Source organism: Taudactylus pleione, unplaced genomic scaffold (genome assembly GCF_031769625.1).
Source record: "Taudactylus pleione unplaced genomic scaffold, aTauple2 ptg000311l, whole genome shotgun sequence".
Taxonomy (NCBI): Eukaryota; Metazoa; Chordata; class Amphibia; order Anura; family Myobatrachidae; genus Taudactylus; species Taudactylus pleione.
The window spans coordinates 837468-857957 of NW_028284712.1; the positions used below are offsets into that span (position 1 = coordinate 837468).

The 20490-nt window shown below is 50.4% G+C and overlaps 1 protein-coding gene across 6 annotated transcripts in view; it reads left to right on the forward strand.

Annotated features, from left to right (window-relative positions):
- UBAP2 (ubiquitin associated protein 2) overlaps positions 1-14999 on the forward strand; it is a 95482-nt gene extending 80483 nt beyond the window's left edge. For 4 of the 6 annotated variants that reach the window (XM_088442405.1, XM_088442400.1, XM_088442399.1 and 1 more), the window contains exons 24-28: positions 8455-8554; positions 8630-8752; positions 13201-13268; positions 13350-13541; positions 14230-14999. In XM_088442405.1, the coding sequence (XP_088298531.1) occupies positions 8455-8554; positions 8630-8752; positions 13201-13268; positions 13350-13541; positions 14230-14325 (579 nt within the window). In that variant the 3' untranslated portion in view covers positions 14326-14999. The remainder of the gene's footprint in view (positions 1-8454; positions 8555-8629; positions 8753-13200; positions 13269-13349; positions 13542-14229) is intronic. The other 2 variants (XM_088442402.1, XM_088442404.1) reach the window with 1 other exon arrangement.
- Positions 15000-20490: the final 5491 nt, after the last annotated feature.

Consider the following 20490-nt stretch of genomic DNA (forward strand, 5'->3'; position numbering starts at 1 on the left):
GGTTTTTCAGCGCCTTTCCTTTTTAACCTTAGATTGCTTACGTGGCAGACTGTTTCCACCTGGCCATCTCTTACGTTCTGAGTTGTGCCCAGTCTCCCAGATCTCCTTCACCATGTTTCACCATGGCAGTGCAGTCTTGAGGACCTAATTGGCTTTCCTCCATAGGTTATTTCTGGGTTTCAGATCAGCCATGGAATGGTGGTTCCTGCTCTACCTGTAGAGGATCAGCAGGATCCTCAGTCATCCTTAAGATCTTTGTGTTAGATTTACATTGTCAGGACCAAAATTTTCTGTTACGCGGGAAAAGTAACATACACGCCTAATTGTGTGAGTCTACGTCATCGAGTGTTTTGTAGATAACAGGCACTGTGGCCGGAGACCCGCCACTCGTGTTTATAATGGCGGCCGCGGGCTAACCCTCATTCTGTGTCGCTATCTTTAAATGGACCTATAGGAGCAAGAGCGCCCATTTCAAAAGTTTTACCGGCGCTAGGCGCCAAATACTGTAAATGTATGTGTAATGTATTTATCACGTTTATATTTAATGCGCTGTGCACAGTTGTGGAAACGCATATTTAAATGTATACGCTATGTACTTACAGGAAGGTTTCAAAACTATTTTGCTTTATAAGGCATTTGGAAACCAATTGTTCATAGGACATTTGTCACATAGTAAGTGATATGGCAATTTTCTACTTCAGGGTCCATAGGGGGTCCACAGGGTTGACCTTGGGGTTATAGCTGGAACAGGATCCATGGGCACCACACAGTTAAGCTTTTAGCTCCCAGGATGCACTTGGGTCCTCCTCTATACCCCGCCCCCGAGCCACAGGCACCTCAGTGTAAGCTGGTGCCCGGCCGGAGTCGGTCACCGCGCAGGGGGGCTGCAGGAGCAGCCCCCAGAAGCTTTTTATTTTAAGTTAAATTTTATTTATTTTTAATCTTTTTACTACAGACGGCAGCGAAGGGCTGTCTGTACAGAACGCCCACGCTGCCGCTCTGATCCCCGACTGGCGCCGCGACGCCAGTACTGATCTGGGGATCGCGGCGGGAGGACAGAGTCCGTACTAGCCGGACTCTTGTCTACCTCCCAGGACTGCTGCCGGAGTCGCCGGGGATTCAGGTAAGCCGCGCGTCGCTGGCTAGCGGCGGCGCGCGGAATGCCTTAAATGCAGTCCTTTAGCCTCCGGTCCGGGGGACAGACCGGAGGCTGCTGGCAGTGGCGGCGGGCCCCCCCATAACCCGTGGGACCACTAGACCACCAGGGATAACCGGCAAGCGGGAAGCCAGCATCCCTGGGGTTATGGCCAGCCAGGGGAGGAAGCCTTCCCTGTCAGCGGCTCCTCCCCTCAGCTCAGCGCGCCTTTCAGCACGTAGTCTGGCGTCGCTGAGCTGCAGATTCCTCGGCCACTCCTCCTCTGAGGTCTCCAGCGGCCATTTTCCCAGTGGCAGCGCAGATCTCAGGGAGCACGCGGACCGGTCCCCCTGTGTACCTCTCCCCTGATTAAGGACAGCGTACACAGCACTATAGCCCTCCCAGACACTGAATCTGGGCAGGTTGATTGTAGTGTAAAGGTGCAGTGAGTATATCTTCCTGCATGGTATGTGACTTTTTGCTAGTGCTGCCTGTCTGTGCTTATTTTCCGCTTACTGTCAGCTTATACCTATCCCTTTACTTCTCCTACAAGCCCTGCAGGTGTGTGGGGGAGGGGCGTTTCTACTGACCTCACTTATATAGATCACGTATTTGTGAGGTCCGTCACATACAGTTGTGTGCTACTCAGTGCCATATTGTGGGCTGTTGTTCAGCACACCGGTGAGTGCGTTTTACTTCTACCCTGGTGCCAGATATATAATATATTCTGTCATGTCAGACGAGGAGGTTGAGCGCTCAGTGGCTCCGGTGTTGGCCTCCTGCGGACGCTGTTCTGCAGGAGTAGATAGGGAGGATTTGTCACAGGATGGCCTGTGTAGTCGATGCCAGGTGGCTCCTGGTCCATCCAGACCTTCTCTGGCGCAGGAACCACCGTGGGCGATGTTTTCTCAAGTGCTGGTGTCTATTGCGGACCGTCTGTCGGTCCCGACTGCTCTCCCTACTAGGGCGGTGCCCCAGCCGACCATTCCCCGGGTGTCCCGCAGTTATTGCGGAGTCCTCCTGGGTCTCAATCAGTTGGTCCCTATGCGGGGTTGCCTATGTATATACAGGCTTCCCCTGTGCCGCAGCAGCCTGTGGTACCTTTTCAGGCCCCTATGGCGACGCCTCCACCATGGGTGGATGTGCTCTCCAACTCCGTGCAAAATTTGGCGGCCGCTTCCTCGGCTTTTCAGTCAATGTTGCAGACTGACATGCCTTCTAGGATTTCTAAACGCCCACTCATGACACGGGCTGCTCAGGTATCGGACTCAGAGGGTTCCTCAGATGATGGGGAGGTCCCTGATGACACGGACTCGGACGCCTCGGTCCAGGAAATGGATACCAAGTCGTCCATTAATGTGCGAGCACTAGTTAGGGCGGTGCGAGCTATTCTTCTTATAGTGGACGAGGCACCGGTTCCTAGGTCGAAGTTTCCTAGTTTAAAAAAAACTAAGGTGGCTTCTGCGGTGTTTCCCCTGTCGGATCAGTTGACGGATCATATGGCGGTAGCTTGGCAGGCGCCCAGTAAGAGATTCCTTCCTCAGAAGCGGTTGGCTTCTAATTACCCCTTCCCTGAGGCACATTGTAAAAAATGGGAAACTCCACCGGCGGTGGATTCCCATGTCACCCGTTTAACTCGGGGCGCCACCTTACCATTACCGTCGATATCCTCGCTGAAGGATCCCACGGACAGGAAAGTTGAGACTTGCTTAAAGTCTATTTACTCCCTCTCCGGGGCGGTGGCCCGACCGTCCATGGCCATTTCCTGGGTGGCCAAGGCCATTGAGGGGTGGGCCAATGCATTGGAAGATACCTTCCCGGACGACGCTCCGGATGTCCAGCGGGCGTTGTTGGGACAAATGAGGGACGCCGCTTCTTACATTGGAGAAGCTTCTTTAGATGCTAGTCTGCTGACCTCGCGGGTATCGGCTGCAGCGGTGTCTGCCCGCCGATCCTTATGGTTGCGGTCCTGGAGAGCGGACTCTGATTCAAAGAAAGGTCTGGAGGCCTTACCTTTCAATGGGGAATTACTATTTGGTCCGGACTTGGACAAAATAGTGGACACCCTGGCTAAATCCAAGTCGGCCTTCCTCCCTTCGGCGGCACTGCCTGCTAAGGTTCGGAGTTCGGCTTTTCGTTCCTTTCGGGTTCAGGGTAAGGCGAAAGGTCAGTCCTTCCCGAGACAGTCTGCGAGTAAGACGGCCTCTAAACCCAAGAAGCAAGCCTGGAGTGCTCGGCGCCCTTCTTCCAAGCAGGAAGATAAACCTGCGGCCTGATGGGACGGGCCTCCCTCTGGGGGACCTCAGAGTGGGAGGCCGACTTCTTCTATTTGCCCAGTGCTGGCACAATACCACCACGGATGCCTTGGTTCGAGAAGTGGTCTCCCAGGGGTACGCCCTGTCTTTTCGGCATAGACCACCCCACCAGTTTTTCTGCACAAGTCCTTCTCAGAACAAGACCAAGGCGTTACAGGTTCAGGAGGCTATAGAGTCCTTGCTGAAAGCAGGGGTCATTGTTCCCGTTCCTCTATCACAACGAGGGACGGGGTATTATTCGTCTCTGTTTCTGGTGCAGAAACCCAATGGTTCTTATCGCCCTATCCTCAACTTGAAGTCTCTGAACAAATTCCTCAGAGTTCCCAAGTTCAGGATGGAAACGTTACGTTCCATCATTCTGGCGATGGAACCAGGGGATTACATGGTGTCCCTGGACATCCAGGACGCCTACCTCCATGTTCCGATAGCATCTTCACACCAGCGGTATCTGAGGTTCGCTATCCTTCAACACCACTATCAGTTCCGGGCGCTACCCTTTGGTCTCTCCACGGCACCGAGGGTGTTCACGAAGATTATGGCGGTCATGGCCGCACATCTTCGGAACCAGAATGTACGGCTACTGCCGTACCTGGACGACCTCCTGTTGCTGGCGAGCTCCCCGGAGGTACTGCTTCAACATCTCCACCTGACGATCGCTTGCCTGCAAGCACACGGGTGGTTGATAAATTGGAAAAAGTCCTCTCTGATTCCATCACAGCGGATAGTTCATTTGGGAGCCCTGCTGGATTCGCGTCAGCAAAGGATCTTCCTGACTCCGGAGAAGGTCGCCTCACTACAGCTGCGGATACGCAGTTGCCTGAGCCGTTGCCGCCTGTCGGTCCATTCGGCTATGAGAGTTCTGGGGTCCATGGTGTCGACATTCGACATGGTGGAATTTGCCCAGTTCCATTCCCGGCCCCTGCAGGGGCTGATTCTATCAGAATGGAACGGGTTACCTCACCGGATCCGCTCTCAGGTGCTGGTGTTGTCTCCGGACGTTCGGCTATCTTTGGCTTGGTGGCTTCAGACAGCTCATCTGGTCGAGGGGCGCCCATTTTGGATCCCGGACTGGGTCCTGCTCACGACGGATGCCAGTCTCCGGGGTTGGGGGGCAGTGCCCGGCTCTTTGTCGCTTCAGGGTCGTTGGTCAGCGGAAGAAGCACTTCTCCCCATCAACATCCTGGAACTGCGGGCAGTATACAAGGCCCTGCAGTCGTCCGGCCCCGCTCTTCACGGAAGGGCGGTACAGGTGCAGTCCGACAACGCCACCACGGTGGCGTATATCAATCACCAAGGCGGAACTCGCAGTCAGGCAGCGATGTCGGAGGTGTCTCGTATCCTGTCTTGGGCGGAGGGTCACATTCCAGCGATCTCGGCGGTCTTCATCCCTGGAGTCCTCAATTGGGAGGCGGACTTCCTCAGCCGTCACGACGTGCATCCCGGGGAATGGTCGCTTCACCCAGAGGTGTTTCAGCTACTCGTGGACAGGTGGGGACTGCCGGAGCTGGACTTGATGGCCTCCCGTCACAATCACAAGTTGCCCGTTTACGGGTCAAGGACAAGAGACGCAGGTGCAAGTCTGGTGGACGCGCTGTCGGTGACATAGACGTTTCACCTGGCGTATCTGTTTCCTCCGATATCCCTGCTTCCTCGGGTTCTGCGGAAATTCAAGCAGGACGGCGGCATGCTCGTGCTGGTAGCTCCGGCGTGGCCCAGACGTCCTTGGTACTCCGATCTGAGGAGCCTCTCCATCGATGCTCCGTACCTTCTTCCTCAACGTCGGGACCTGTTGTCTCAGGGGCCCTGCCTTTACCCGGATCTGGGTCGGCTGTCTTTGACGGCGTGGCTCTTGAGACAGCCGTCTTGAGGTCTCGGGGCTTCTCCAGTTCGGTTATTGGTACGATGCTCAGGGCACGCAAGCCTGCTTCAGCACGGATTTATCACAGAGTGTGGCACACTTACTTTCAGTGGTGTGAGTCCAGACTTTATGATCCTCAGGTGTTCCGAGTTTCTAGGATCTTGGAATTTCTTCAGTCAGGATTGGATCTCGGCTTACGCCTTGCATCTCTGAAGGTTCATGTGTCCGCCTTGTCCGTGTGGTTTCAACGGCGGATTGCAATACTACCAGACGTTCACACCTTTTTCCAAGGTGTTCTCAGGATCCAGCCTCCCTTTGTGCCTCCTGTGGCTCCTTGGGACTTGGCGGTGGTGCTACGGGTCCTGCAGGGTCCTCCGTTTGAGCCTCTTGAGGCGGTGGAGCTCAAGTGGCTGACATTTAAGATGGTTTTTCTCCTGGCAATTGCTTCGGCCAGGAGGGTGTCTGAATTGGGGGCGCTTTCCTGTCGCCCTCCTTTCCTGATTTTTCACCAGGACAGAGCGGTGCTCCGCACTCGTCCTGAGTTTTTGCCCAAAGTGGTCTCGAAGTTCCATATTAATCAGGAACTTGTTGTGCCAGCTTTTCAGTCCCCTGATCTTTCAGCTGGTGAGACTTCCTTAGATGTGGTCCGGGCGCTTAGAATTTATGTAGACCGGACGGCTTCGGTTAGGAAGTCTGATTCCTTGTTTATCCTCTTTGGTTTTCACAAGAGGGGTTGGCCTGCCAACAAACAAACGTTAGCCCGTTGGCTTCGTTCCGTTATTTGTGAGGCTTATGCACAGGAGGGCTTACCTGTGCCAGCCTCTGTTAAGGCTCATTCCACTCGTTCTGTGGGTCCCTCTTGGGCTGCTAGACGTGGCGCTTCTGCTGTTCAGCTGTGTAAGGCGGCCACTTGGTCTTCAATTCAAACGTTTTTGAGGTTCTATGCGTTTGACACCTTTGCCTCTCAGGATGCATCCTTTGGGCGCCGGGTACTCCTTTCAGCACAGGAGCGTCCCCGCCCTTAGTTGTACTGCTTTGGGACATCCCCAAGGTCAACCCTGTGGACCCCCTATGGACCCTGAAGTAGAAAACAAGAGATATGGTAAGAACTTACCTTTGTTATCTCTGTTTCTACGAAGTCCATAGGGTCCACAGGGCGCCCGCCCTGACGCACCTGGCTTCAAATGGGCTGTGTGGCTGGTCACCGGTTTTCCGTCTCCTATTGCTGTGAGTATGGTTTCTTGTGTGTTCCAGTCTTCCTTCTCTCTGTTCCATATTCTCCTCCGGCCTAGGCTGCTTACCAACTGAGGTGCCTGTGGCTCGGGGGCGGGGTATAGAGGAGGACCCAAGTGCATCCTGGGAGCTAAAAGCTTAACTGTGTGGTGCCCATGGATCCTGTTCCAGCTATAACCCCAAGGTCAACCCTGTGGACCCTATGGACTTCGTAGAAACAGAGATAACAAAGGTAAGTTCTTACCATATCTCTTGTTATCCTGGCCAAGTGATAAATGGACAAACCCTCTGTTTACAGCAATGCACTCCAGGGGGGTCCGTCCTTATTGTGTAACTTCCTAGGAACTGAAGGTGTTAAGCTTGGGAAAGCCACACTGGTTTGATGCATAGATACTTAAAGATGAATGCAAATTACCACCAGTTCCTGTGAAATGTATTATATGCTATGACATAGTTGGCCTAGGGCACAGGTCTCAAACTCTGTCCTCAGGACCCCAAACAGTGCATGTTTTCCAGGTCTCCTCACAGAATCACAAATTAAATAATTCGCTCCACTTGTGCGTCTTTTAAAATGTCAGTGAGTGATGACTGCATCTGTGCATCTGCTGGGTGACCTAGAAAACGTGACATCTGTGGGGGGTCCTGAGGACAGAGTTTGAGAAGCACTGACCTACCGTGTTTCCCCGATAATTAGACCTACCCCGAAAATAAGCCCTATCCTTACTATTGATGAATGGCCCAAAATAAGACCTACCCCGAAAGTAAGACCTAATAAAATCTAAATTTTTCCCGGTCCCTGTACTACACTAATATGCACCCAGCTCCGCCCCCCGCATGAAATCCGGTACTACAGTAAATGAAAGAGCTGGAGGAGGCTGCCCGGCCCGCTCCTCCACCAGCTTACAGGAACGTACTCAGACTGCAAAACAAGCTTTCAATAAAGCTTGTTTTGGAGACAGTGCGTGTGACGTCATGAAGTTACGGCGCGCCTCTGAAGGTGGACAACGGAGGAGCCGCGGATCGTGGAGGAAGGCGCGACTCTGAAGGTGGACTTCTTGTTGTAAAGGTAACTTCAACAGGGAGAGGGACAGGCTGAATTCAACACCGGGGTGGTGGGGGGGCTGGAGACGCACAGGCTGAATTCAACACCGGGGTGGTGGGGGGGCTGGAGACGCACAGGCTGAATTCAACACCGGGGTGGGGGGGGTGCTGGAGACGCACAGGCTGCATTCAACAGGGGAGGAGAGAGGCACATTGAAATTGCTGTCAATGTTAAATTAAATAAGCCCTAGTGTGTTTTTTGGATAAAAAAAAAAAAAGACAGTGTCTTATTATCGGGGAAACACGGTAGGAGCTGGTTTGGGGGCAGGGCGGGTAGCCTGTTGTATTGTGTGCGCTTGCTATAAAAATAGAGCCTGTGAGCTCTGAAATGTGGATATTCTCTGACTGAGAGGAGAATACCTCTGTATCCTCTGTATGCTATGAATGGTACCTGAGCACCTTTATCGATAGAATTTAGGGGTCAATCCAATTGATTGGTAACTGTGCGAGTTCCCATTGCCACGGCGTTTGAATGACTGCAGCGCCGCTCGTGGCCCGCGCAGTTAGTAATAGGCGGTTACTGACGTTAAGAGGGAATCCCTAATACCCCAAGATCCAGTGGGATGAAAAATAATCTGTGGTCGCCTGGTGAGACGAGGTCATTCGATCACAGGCGGCACTATTTAGGTTCTGGGTTTGCAGTTGGCTTATAGATATGGGAAGGGACACTAGTGTCAGTACTACCTATTTGAATTTATTTTTGGGGAACGTGAAGCTCTGTTTTACAAATTCAATTTCTTTTGCTTTCAGTATTCTATTGCTCCTAGGATAATCCTTTTCATGAGGCTCAAATGGTGTTTGGTCTGTTCCAGGTACCTCCTGCGTCAGCCAAGCAGCATGGGGTTAATCTGAACACGGCGTCCACGCCCTTCCAGCAGGCCGGGGGATACGGGCAGCACAGCTACGGTGCAGGTAACGATCTATCGGTCAGCTGGCTCAGTCACATGGTCCCTCGCGGATTGGTCTACATCATGTGTATGTGATTAGTCCATTTTCCCATAGGATATGATGACCTGGCCCAGGGAACCGCGGCCGGCGATTACAGCAAGGGAGGGTACAGCGGGTCAGCGCAAGCACAAAGCAAGTCTGCCGGCACCGGACCAGGCAAAGGTAAGCGGTTCCAATACAATACATACATGTACACCTCCACATCCCATACATCAGGGGTATTCAGCATGCGGCCCTCCAGCTGCTGTGGAACTACACATGCCAGCATTCCCTGCCACAGTTTTAGCATGTCCTAATATCAAAACCGTGGCAGAGCATGATGGGATGTGTAGTTCCACAGCAGCTGGAGGGCCGGACGTTGGATACATGTACACCGTTATGGCGAGAGGCTGACTGTTTATGGGACATTGCAGTCTGTGTGTACACTTTCATTTGTTAGAAATTAAGAGGTGACATTGTATGTGGTGGTCACCACATTGGGGGAGATTTATCAAATCTTGGAGAGAGACTACTAACCAATCAGCTCCTAATTCGTTTTTCAAACACAGCCTGTAACATAACAGAAGCTGATTGGTTGGAGCTGTTATCCCTCTTTATATATCTCCCAAGTTTTGATCCATCTCCCCCATTGTGAGCTCTTGCCTTCTGCTATCTTCCACCTTAGGCTGAGATTATCTATCTTACGATATGGATATGTACAGGGTTTTAATATATTCCAGGGACAGATAAACTCTGTCCTTAAGGACCGCTAGCTGGCAGGTTTCTCTTCCTATGGGGGACACTGGAGACATTGAGGTATAGCAGGTGCCGAGAGTCTGGGCACTAAAAGGTTAAAAACAAAATTCTTCCTGCACAGGGTCCTCCCCCTCTATTCCCCAACATCTGCCTCCTGACAGCCAGTTTACTTGTCGTGCCTCCAGAGTTTAGGAACGGTTTTTGGGGGGGCTGCTCTACAGCGCAGGTTGTCTTAAATTTTTTTTTTTTTTATCTTACTTTGAACCTGGCTGTACGCGGTCCTCAGTGTACAGCCGCAAGCCTGGTTCTCCCTGGAGCCGCTCCAGAGGCCCAGCACGGTCTGGGACAGTTGCCAGGACTGGGCGAGCTCCGACAGGGACAAAGTTGTGAAGAGACCCCTCGGCCGGAGGCGGCGCGGCTACAGTTGAGAGGGGTCCTGCGCAATGTCTCCTCGCGTACATAAATCACTAAGGAGACACGAGAAGTGCTCAGGCCATGAAGGAAGCGTCGCACATTTTGTGCGTGACCCTAAAGCATCTTACGGCCATATCGGCTGTCTACATCCCTGTGGTGGACGATTGGGAGGCAGATTATCTCTGCCAAAAGACCTCCATTCCGGAGAGAGGTTCCTTCATCCAGTTTCTTCAGAAATTGCCTTAATGGCCTCCAGGCAGAACTAGAAGGTCGACAAGTACAGTTCATGTACTCTGAATCCAGCAGCTTACCTCGTAGACTCCCCTGTCTGCTCCGTGGAACTTTGGGAGGGTCTGTCTCTTTCCTCCCACAGCTCTCATTCCATTATTATTTCTGAGGCTCTGGCAATCCTGGTAGCTCACTGTTGGCCTCGTTGCTCCTGGTACACTGATCTTTGTTGAATGTCTCTGCCCCCCACCCTACCTTGGTGGCTACTTTTTTGTCCAGACCGTCTCAGTCTAGGTCCATTTCATTACCAAGATTTACAGATTCCAGGGGTGGCTATTGAGAGACAGTCATCCTGAAGATGTGGATTCTTGGAGGCCATGGTCAAGACCATGCTCAAGGCTAGTAAACTGTAGTCTGCTAAGACTTACCACAGGGTTTAGAAAGCCTATTTAGTTTGGGGCGAACAATGGGTGTTTTCCCTTCCGTGTTCCGTCTTTCCAGACTGCTCTCTTTCCTTCAGAGGGGGCTGGTTTTGGGCTTTCAAATCAGTTCGCTGAAGGTTCATGTTTGGGTGATATCCAGACTCTCCTACAGTGGGTGTTACATATTCAGCCTCCCTTCCTCCTTCCAGCGGTACCGTGGGACTTGGTCTTGGTTCGTCAGGATTTTCAGAAACCTCCTTACAAATCACTTGACTCGCGTTTCCCTGACGTGGAAGACCGTTTTCTTGCTGTCTATCTCGTCGGCCAGACGGCCCATTCGCACAAATTAAGTTCCTGCCTATGGTGGTCTCCAGTTTCCACATTAATCAGGAAATTGTTGTGCCGGTTTTTCCGATGGGGGCATAGGCATTTCTTATTCATCTTTGCATACCCTGTATGTTTGTGCTCTTTTTATTTACCTTTCCACAACTGAAGATTTACGTGACACCAATACACTTGTCTCTACTTCCGCATTTCAGAGGACCATCAGCATGCCTTTCGTAGTTAGAAAGTCGCGACCATTCCTTGTTATGGTGACTTAAGCTGCCCACACACAGCGATATTTTACTCTGTGAGGGCTCATTCCACTAGGTCTGTGGGTCCTTCGTGGGCAGCTCGACGTGGTGCCTCTGCAGTCCAGATCTGCAAGGCTGTCACGTGGTCCTCTGTCCACACCTTTGTGAGGTATTACGCGTTTAACACCTTTGCCTCTCAGGATGCTTCTTTCTGGCGGCGGATTCTCCTTTCAGCACAGGAGCGTCCCCACCCTTAAAGAATACTGCTTTGGGACATCCCCAAGGTATCCTGTGGATACCCTATGGACCCTGATGTAGAAAATATGAGAGATGGTAACTTACCTTTGTGATCTCTATTTCTACAAAGTCCATAGGGTTCCACAGGACTCCCGCCCTGTCGCACCTGTGCTGCAGATGGGCTTTACTCTGGTCACCGGTTTTTCCGTCTCTCTCTGGTGTGAATGTGATTCTTGTGTGTCCAGATCTTTCTTCTCTCTCTTCCTTCTCCTCCTCCAGCCTATGGCTTGGTACGTAACTCAGATGCCTTGGCTCGGGGGCGGAGTATAGGAGGGGGACCCTAGTGCATCCTGGGAGGCTGAAAACTTAACTCTATGGTGCCCGATGCCTGACATCATCACTTATACCCCAAGGTATCCTGTGGAACCCTATGGACTTCGTAGAAATAGAGATAACAAAGGTAACTTCTTACCATATCTCATATTTGTTTGGAAACTTGCCAGTAATTCCATTTTCACTGATGCTGTGAGGGCACATAGACCTGATGCTGTGAGGGCACATAGACCAGGCCCCTTAGGAGATGCATGTCTTTTGTCTACACGGCTCTTATCGTTGTCTGATTTATTAAAAACTTTTTTGGGATAATTCAAAAAGTAGAGGAGAAACAGTGGAGAGGAAGAGATGTTTTCTCCCTCTTGTTGGGCCGTAGAGATTTAGGACCTCATTCAGAGTCGGTCGTTGCGGCCGCACGGTCGTACGCCACCAATGTTCGCTATACTGCGCATGCATAAAGTTCGCAATGCGCGTGCGCAAACTAGCCGCTACGATCAGAAATTTCTCTCTCCTTGAACACAGCCAGGTCGGTAGTTTGAGTGACAGGATGAGGCGTTTGTGGGTGGCAACAGGGGAAGGTGCTTGAAAACGGGGGAGTGGAGATCCGAACGCAGGCGTGCCTAATTATGCGAACTGCGTTTTATGGGAGTGCATACGGATTATGGGAGTGTATAATTAACAAAGTAGCGTCATGGCACATGTGACATGGGAGGTTTTTACATTGACATGATCGTAGAGCTTAAGAGAGGGTATGGTCAACCTTAAGCTCTACGACCAGTTCCGATGGTCTCGATTAATCCTTATATGCCCGGTTATGACGTGCAATGCGTACGAGAAGGGGGCGTATTTTTTTGTCTTCCGACCGCTTCCTCCCCTTGGTCGGCCAGCTACCGATCCGAACTTAGGGACGCAACTTGCGAGGGAATCATTTGCATATCCGGCCCCTTTTTCTGTGCGGCCGCTTCGACCGACTCTGAATGAGGTCCTTAGTCACCATCTGTGCTTTTAAAGGGCTCTAGGAGTACTTACAAAAAAATAGTTAACTTTTGTCTCCCAATTCCGTCCAGAACTAAGGGCCTGATTCAGCAAGCAACGCAAGTGAGAGAACGCACGGTGCAAGCTGATGTTTGCGATCTGTGTATGCATTGCGCGTGCGCGAACAGGTTGCTGAGTACGGTAAGGGCTCTCTCAGATTACGCAGGGAGCCTGCAGAGACCTTCGATATTGATTGACAGGAAGTGCTATTTGTGAGTGGTGAGGGGGGTGGTCGGCTGTACGCCGTTACAGGGGTGTGCATAATTTAGTCTCAGCGGCGCCGCACACAGCCGGGGCGCACCTCTGCATGCAGGAATCTCTCAAGTCCTGTGGCAGGGTCAGGTCTACCCTTAGCTTACACGCAGCTTCGATGGCACTCGATGCTCCCGATGTTTACGCTGTCAATCACGCCAGAGGTGGGTGGCCTTATGTTTTGCTGGGTGTCTGCTTCTTGTGCTGCTGTCTCCGTGCGTATGCATTGATTAGCATATTCTCGCGGCGGCTGGGTGCCTGTGTTCCTTGCTGAATCAGGCTGTAAATTTATACTTTTGGGTGGAACTCACTGTAATTAAGCAGAATAACTACGCCCATTAGTGCTGTCCATAAATCTATTTCTCTCTTGGTGGTGCAGGGGTGTCTGTGAGTTCCAGTAACACCGGAGTACCCGACATCAGCGGCTCGGTCTACAACAAGACTCAGGTAGGTGTCCGTCACTATCTCGCTGTCACTTTTCCAGCTCTGTGGGTTGAACTAATCTCTGCAATCTGTCCGGTCTTCCAGGCGTTTGACAAGCAGGGATTCCATGCAGCCACACCGCCCCCCTTCAGCCTCCCCTCTGCTCTCGGATCGACTGGGCCCTTGAACCCAGGTGCCGCTGCCGGATACGCACCAGCTCCTTTCCTACATATTTTACCTGCTCATCAACAACCTCACTCCCAGCTGCTCCATCACCATCTTCAGCAAGATGGACAGGTGAGCCGCCTCGCCATCCCCTCATTTACCGCGCCAACTCCGGAGTATTCTGCCACCACATCTTTTACTCTAGACCCTGATCCTAGTGTTTGTGACCGGAGATAAGTCGCGCTGTCTTCCAGTCTGCCAAAGATGATTGAATACATTGTAGGATGTAGAGGACGTAAACACTACAGATGTGTCCCTGCGCCTAGCCGCCTACGCCTAGCCTCAATACGCCATGCGGTGAGAGTGAGCAGTGTAGCGTAGCGACTCTTTATAAATTTGCCTCTTGTTTGCACCGCAGACGCATTGAAACACCACTAAATCTGCGCCAGAGACTCTGGCTGCGTCTTTAACCGCATAAGAATTAGTTTTAAATATGTACAAAGCCGCAGGTGATGCACTTGCCAGCAATACATCTATCCTCTTATAGCCCCCCTTTAGCTCGCCACGGACATTGCGACTTTGCCGCGCCAAAACACTTATTCTAAGTACCTAGTATGCGCTTACAAAATTGAGAAAAGTGCGCCACATGTGAAACGCGCCAGCTGTCTCACTGCAGAAGTACACATCTGTATTTCCCCTGTACAATTTTGCAGAATATCAAATGTATTAATCCTATCCCTCAGTTAATAGAATGATTACATTATACTGCCTTTTGTTGGTCGTTTTAATTTCTGAAGACTTTTCTTTTTGTCCATTGCAGGGTGGATCTGGTCAGCGCAGCCAACCGAACTCCATGCAGCAGAAGACTCAGGCAAACAAGGCCGCCTACACCAGTTCCCCATACTGGACAAACTGACGCATTTCACAGCAACAGAGGGAGGAGTATGCTAGTGCGCATTCCTGGACCCCCACCATCAATTTGAATACTTTACAGATGAAACAACTGTGATCAGCCAAAATGTCTGTGCGGGAACAGTCTGCGAACACATCCTTAGTGTGACACTTACCCGCTTTCTTTTGGTTTGCTGGTGTATGTAATATATTTATGTATGTATTTGTAAATGTAATAGAGCCTAAATGTGGTTTTCTGCATTTTGCAGTCTTTTTTTTTTTTTTTTTTTTTGAAGGGGGCGTTTGAATTTAACACCTGCATCTGTGCAAAAATATATAATATATATAGTTTTCTTTTTGTTTTATGCACATTGGTTTGTAAGAAAAGTGCCATTTTAAAAGAAAAATCTGAAAAGCCTCTTATTTAAGTCCGATAAATGTTACCGACAGAAAGATTAGTCTCGCTCGGTTTCTGTCCTCTTATATATATATATTTTTTTTTTCCTCCTTATTTTATTATATATTTATATATCTTTTATTTCTTTTTTTTTTTCGTCACTCATCAAGGAAAATTAATTTGGAGCCAGAACATTTATATTAAAGAATGGTTGTCCCCGTACAGTTCTGTCCGTTGTCACTATCCTAGCATCACACATTTTTTATTTTTTTATTTTAAATAAAACCCAAGGAGCATCTGCAGTTGACCTGTATTTTTTTGGAGCTCCTCTGCATGAACTTTAGCTTTTTGTCTTGTTGTACGGAAGATGCCTGATATTCACCTGCGTGTTCTGTTTTCACACGTCCCACCCGCGGGGGTCATCGTTTTCCATTAGTCTGCGCTGACGGGACCCCGTTGTGCAACACCCCACTAAATTATATCCCGAATGCACAGTGGTGCAAAAGTCAACTGCCTAAAGCAGCTGGAAGGAGCAAAATATAGAAAAGAAATTAGAGGGTTGTAAAACTCGAACAAATTATTGACTCCGCAGAGTTAGAGATACTGTCTACTAGAAGTCTTATTAGCTATTTCAGCTGTATAGCATTTTCTTAAATTATTCACTATCTTAGGCGACTTCCCTGTTAGTTTTTACAACTGTGAGGCTAGAGTCACTGTACTGTAATTATACTATACATACATACTTAGGAGGCCGATTAGCTGAGTGATTCGGCTTTGCCCTGACCAGTAGCACATCTGACTGGACACCATTGTTTTATGATAACGGTCGGACAAACAATTGTGTAAGGTGCGACTGGTAAAGTAGATCTATGTCTGGAGAACCTGGCTTTATTTTAACATTTCTAGATTATGTTGCTGAGGACATACTGTATAGTGGAGGTTACACAGGGAAAGGCTCCATTAAAGCAGAATTAAAACAGTGAGGCGAGGACGGTCTGCTTTCACATGAGTAGTAAATTGTGACTTGCCGCTACAGTACCTCATCTTTGATGCGGATAGGATTTGATACATTCGCAATGCAATATTTTAATACATCGCAAGAATGTATGAAATATCGCATGCAGGGGCAGAGCTTGCGAGAAAACTCTTTCCCTACGAATCTCTTCCCCGCACTTATCAGGTTTTTTTGGTTTTCTTTTTACAAAGAATACCCTTAATGTGTGACCTCGCATGCGCTGCCTGCTTACCCCCCTCTCCCCCTACCCCCAGTGATCGCTTCCCCACTAAGCTAACACTTACCTGCATGCTGCAGCCAGGGATCGGTCTCCAGCCCCTTCTGTGACCCCAGCCAGCTGATCAGTACTGTAACCTAAGATGCGAGCTGACGGAGCCGTACACCGATCCCTGGCTACAGATAAGTGTTAGCTTATTATTTTCTTAACTTTTTATTTTCTTCAGTAATCAGCCTGTGGTCTGTGTAGACACACATGGCTGATCACAGGTGCCAGCTCTGTTTTGGCTGTGAGAGCACAGCTGGAGTAGGGGATACGAGAGGGAAGCCATGACAGTGCCGTCTGAATATAGTGTTATTATCACAGGGCTCCCTCAGCTATTTTTTTTACAGTTAATTTTAGTAAATTTAGGCAGATCGCATTTCTTATACAAAAAAAAATGCAAGTTTAAATGCTTGGAGGAGAATTTTGTGTATTCTCCAAAAATCATTTCATACATTTAGGTGATACTAACATAATGTGAAAATGGTTTAAAAACACTAGTTTCTTCTTCAGGGTCCATAGGCTCCACAGGGAGACCTTGGGGTGTAGGTGGTGGATCAGGAATCCTGGCACCACGCAGTTAAAGCTTTTCAGCTTCCTGGATGCTCTGGTTGAGTCTCCCTATACCCCGAGCCAGAGGCACCTCAGTTTCGTTAGTGCCCCGGCCGGAGTCGGTCACCAATAACGCAGGGGGCTGCTTAGGCAGCTTTTTATTTTATGATTTTACTTTTACTACCATAGAGCGCTCAGCAGCAGACTGTCCATAGGATGTCTGCGCTGCCGCGACGCCAGTACAGATCTGGGGATCTCGGCAGGCATCCTGAGGTCAGTGCTAGCCAAGGCCCCGTAGGAGGACCCAGACTGCAGCCGGACGCTAAGGGGACAGGTAAGGCGGGTCATACCTCTGGTCTCAGGGGACGAGTGTGGACGCAGGCTTCAGCCACCGTAATCCACTAGACCACCAGGGTACACATGGTGCAGGAACCAGCATCCCGGTGGGTAAAAAAATCGGCAAGGAGGGGTCAGCTTCCCCATTATATCGGCCCCTCAGCTCAGGGCACCATCCACAGAGGTCTCTCTTCCCTGAGCTGCTCTCCTCCTTGGACCACACCCCCTCTGAGGTCTCCGGCGGCCATTTTCTTAAGGCACAGCTCTCAGGGATATGCAGGGTCCGGTCCCCCTACATACCTCTCCCTGGAGTCAGCGACTATAGCATACCAGACACTGAGTCTGTGTAGTTGATTATAGTGCCAGTTTGCAGTTATATGTTATTTCTGCATTATACGTGACTGACGTTAGCGCTGCCTGTCTGTTTTCTATTCTAGTGTCAGCATATATCTTTCCCTTTTTTTCTGACTTTGCCTTAACATACAGGTGTATTCAGGGGTTTTCCTGTACCTCACATATATAAGTATTTGTGAGGTTTGTCACATACAGTTGGTCGTTGCACTGTGCCATATTTGGGCTATGTGCTTCCAAGCATAAGACAGGACCAGTATATTGCATTCCTACTAGTATCCTACATGGTGGTTGCCCAGTGCCATATTACTCTGCAGCTATGTCTAGCAAAGGCAAGAGTAACAAACAGGCTTCTGCACCCATACTGATACCATGCAAATTATGTGCTGCAGGCTTATGTGAGGAGGATTTGATAGAAGATGGGTTATGTAGTAAATGTTATACTCCACAGGCCCATCAGACAACCCAGCGCCTGTACAAGAGCCCTCCTGGGCTTCATTTTCTCAGGTACTGGCCACTTTTGCAGGTTCAGGTGATACAGGTGCCTCCTGTGCCCCTACCATGGGTAGATGTACTCTGTGCAGAGTCTAATGGCTACATCTAATGCCTTTCAAACCATGTTGCAAGGGGAGAAGCCCTTACCCAGTAAGCCCTCTAAGCGTCCTGTGTTATTGTCACAGTCCACGCAACTCTCAGATTCTGAATCATCATCATCTGAGGAGGCAGTAGATGCTGATCTCTCCTAACACTGACTCCTCTCTAGAGGAGGATGAGAGTCTGTCCAAAATTAATATTCCTGCCGTGGTACGAGCTGTCAGAGGGCCAGCCCCTAAATACAAGCACACTCTGGGCCTGATTCAGACCCGCTCGCAAGCGGGTCGATGGTGGCCCAGTGCGCATGCGCGAGACCCGGATAGCGACGGACAAACCGTCGCTCCGGGTCTCGTACCAAAGGGGGCGTGCTGTCGTTGTTGAGATACAGCACGCCCCCTTTGGTGGGCGGGCTGCCCAGACGGAGGCGTTCCCATGGGAACGCCTCCCGTCTGGGGCCGGTCCCACTGACCTCACAAGTGATGTCAGTGGGAGAGCTTTCGGCTCTGTTAGAAGCGAAAGCTCTCTGGGGCTTGCGGCAACGAGACCCTACCATAAGGGTCTCGTTGCAAGCCCGATGGTCGCGATGGTCTTGACCATCGCGACAATCTTCCTGGCCGCTCGCTATAGCTGTGGGTGGTCACAAGGCCGGCCCTGATTCAGAACGAGCGCTCTGTCAGAGCGTCCGGCTCTGAATCAGGGCCTCTATTTAAACAACAGAAAGTGGCTTCAGCAGAATTTCCTCTTATCGGATAGCTGAACACATGGCTGCAGCCTGGTGAGAGGTTTCAATCACAAAAACGTCTAACATTACCCCTTTTCCTGTAGCTCATTGTGCAAAATGGGAAACATCCCCTGCGGGGGATTCACATGTTTCATATTTAATTAAAAGAACTACGTTGCCTATTCCTACAGTTACTTCCTCGAAAGATCCTGCGGATAGGAAAGTGGAAACTTCCTTGAAATCGATATACTCTCTTTCAGGGGCTGTTGCCCGCATGGGTGGCTAAAGCTATAGAGAGCTGGGCTGACGCACTTGAAGACTCTTTTTTCCCTCAGATGCTTCTAGAGATGGGATGTCTTTTTGTTGCTCACATACGAGATGCAGCTTGCCATATTGGAGAAGCGAGATTGGATGCCAATCTCCTAACCTCTAGAGTCTCGGCCACGACTGTGTCTGCCTGCCGTACCCTGTGACTACGCTCATGGAAGGCCGATGCAGATTCTAAGAAAGGCCTAGAAGGGTTACCCTACAAAGGGGAGATCTTGTTTGATCCAGACCTTGACAAGTTTGTAACCACGTTGGCAGCATCAAAAACTGCATTTCTGCCTTCAGCAACTACTACTAGGCCTCGGAAAGCCTAAAGGTTAGTCCTTTCTTAGGCAGTCGGCTTCCACTAGGGCTGCCAAACCCAGGTCCAAGCAGACCTGGAACACCAGACGCCCTGCTTCAAAACCTGAGGATAAACCCTCAGCCTGACGGGAAGGGCCTATCTCTGGGATATCCCAGAATGGGAGGCTGACTTCAGTTCACCCAGTGCTGGTGTCAAGCCACCACGGATGCTTGGGTAAGAGAAGTGGTTTCTCATGCGTACGCCCTCTCATTTCTCAGACTGCCTCCCCACCAGTTTTTCTACACAGGCTCTCCATCAGACCTGAAGAAGGCCTCACAATACAGTCCTTGCTGCAAGCAGGGGTTATTATGCCAGCCGTCAGCGAGGGACTAGTTATTATTCTATTCTAGTTCAGAAGCTGATGGGTCTCATCGGCCGATTCTCAGGCTCAATTCCTTGAACAAATTCCTTAGGGTACACAGGACAGAAACCCTACACGCCATCATCCTAGCTATGGAGCCTGGGGACTTCATGGTGTCTCTGGATATTCAGGACGCGTACCTATAGCACCCTCACATCAGCGATGTCTCGGATTGGCTATACAGCAGCACTCCCAATTTCAGGCTCTGCCCTTTGGACTAGCCATATCTGGACAACCTCCTGCTCCTAGCAGGATCCCCAGAAATGCTTCACCGACATCTGCAGTTAAGCATGGCTTTCCTGCACAAGCACGGATGGTTAATCAACTGGAAAAAGTTCTCTCTGAATCCCTTACAGAGAATGATTCATCTGGGAGCCCTGCTGGATTCTCAGGATCAGAGAATCTTTCCAACATCAGACAAGATCTCCACACTTCAACTACGCAGATGTCTCCACAGTCGCTGAGTGCCGATCCACTCAACATTGCAGGTTCTGGGATCCATGGTGTCCACATTCGCCATGGTGGAGTATGCTCAGTTCCATTCCAGGCCCTTTGCAAAGGCTGATCCTCTCCAGGTGGAATGGGTTACCCCATCGGATCAAAGCTCAGACGATGGTGCGCTCTCCTGTCTCTATCTTGGTGGCTACAGACATCTCATCTAACCGGGGTCATCCCTTTTGGATCCCGGACTCGGTAATCCTAACAATGGACGCCAGTCGCTGGGGCGCAGTGAGCGGTCCGCACTCCTTTCAGGGCAGTTAGACATTGGTCGAATCAACCCTGCCAATCAACAGATTGTAACTTCGAGCTGTCTACAGGGCCCTCAACCTGGCCCAGCACATACTTCACGGAAAACCTGTACAGGTTCAGACCGACAGTGCCACAACAGTGGCTTACATTGACTTCGAGTACCTCCTTGATGGTCTGTCACCAA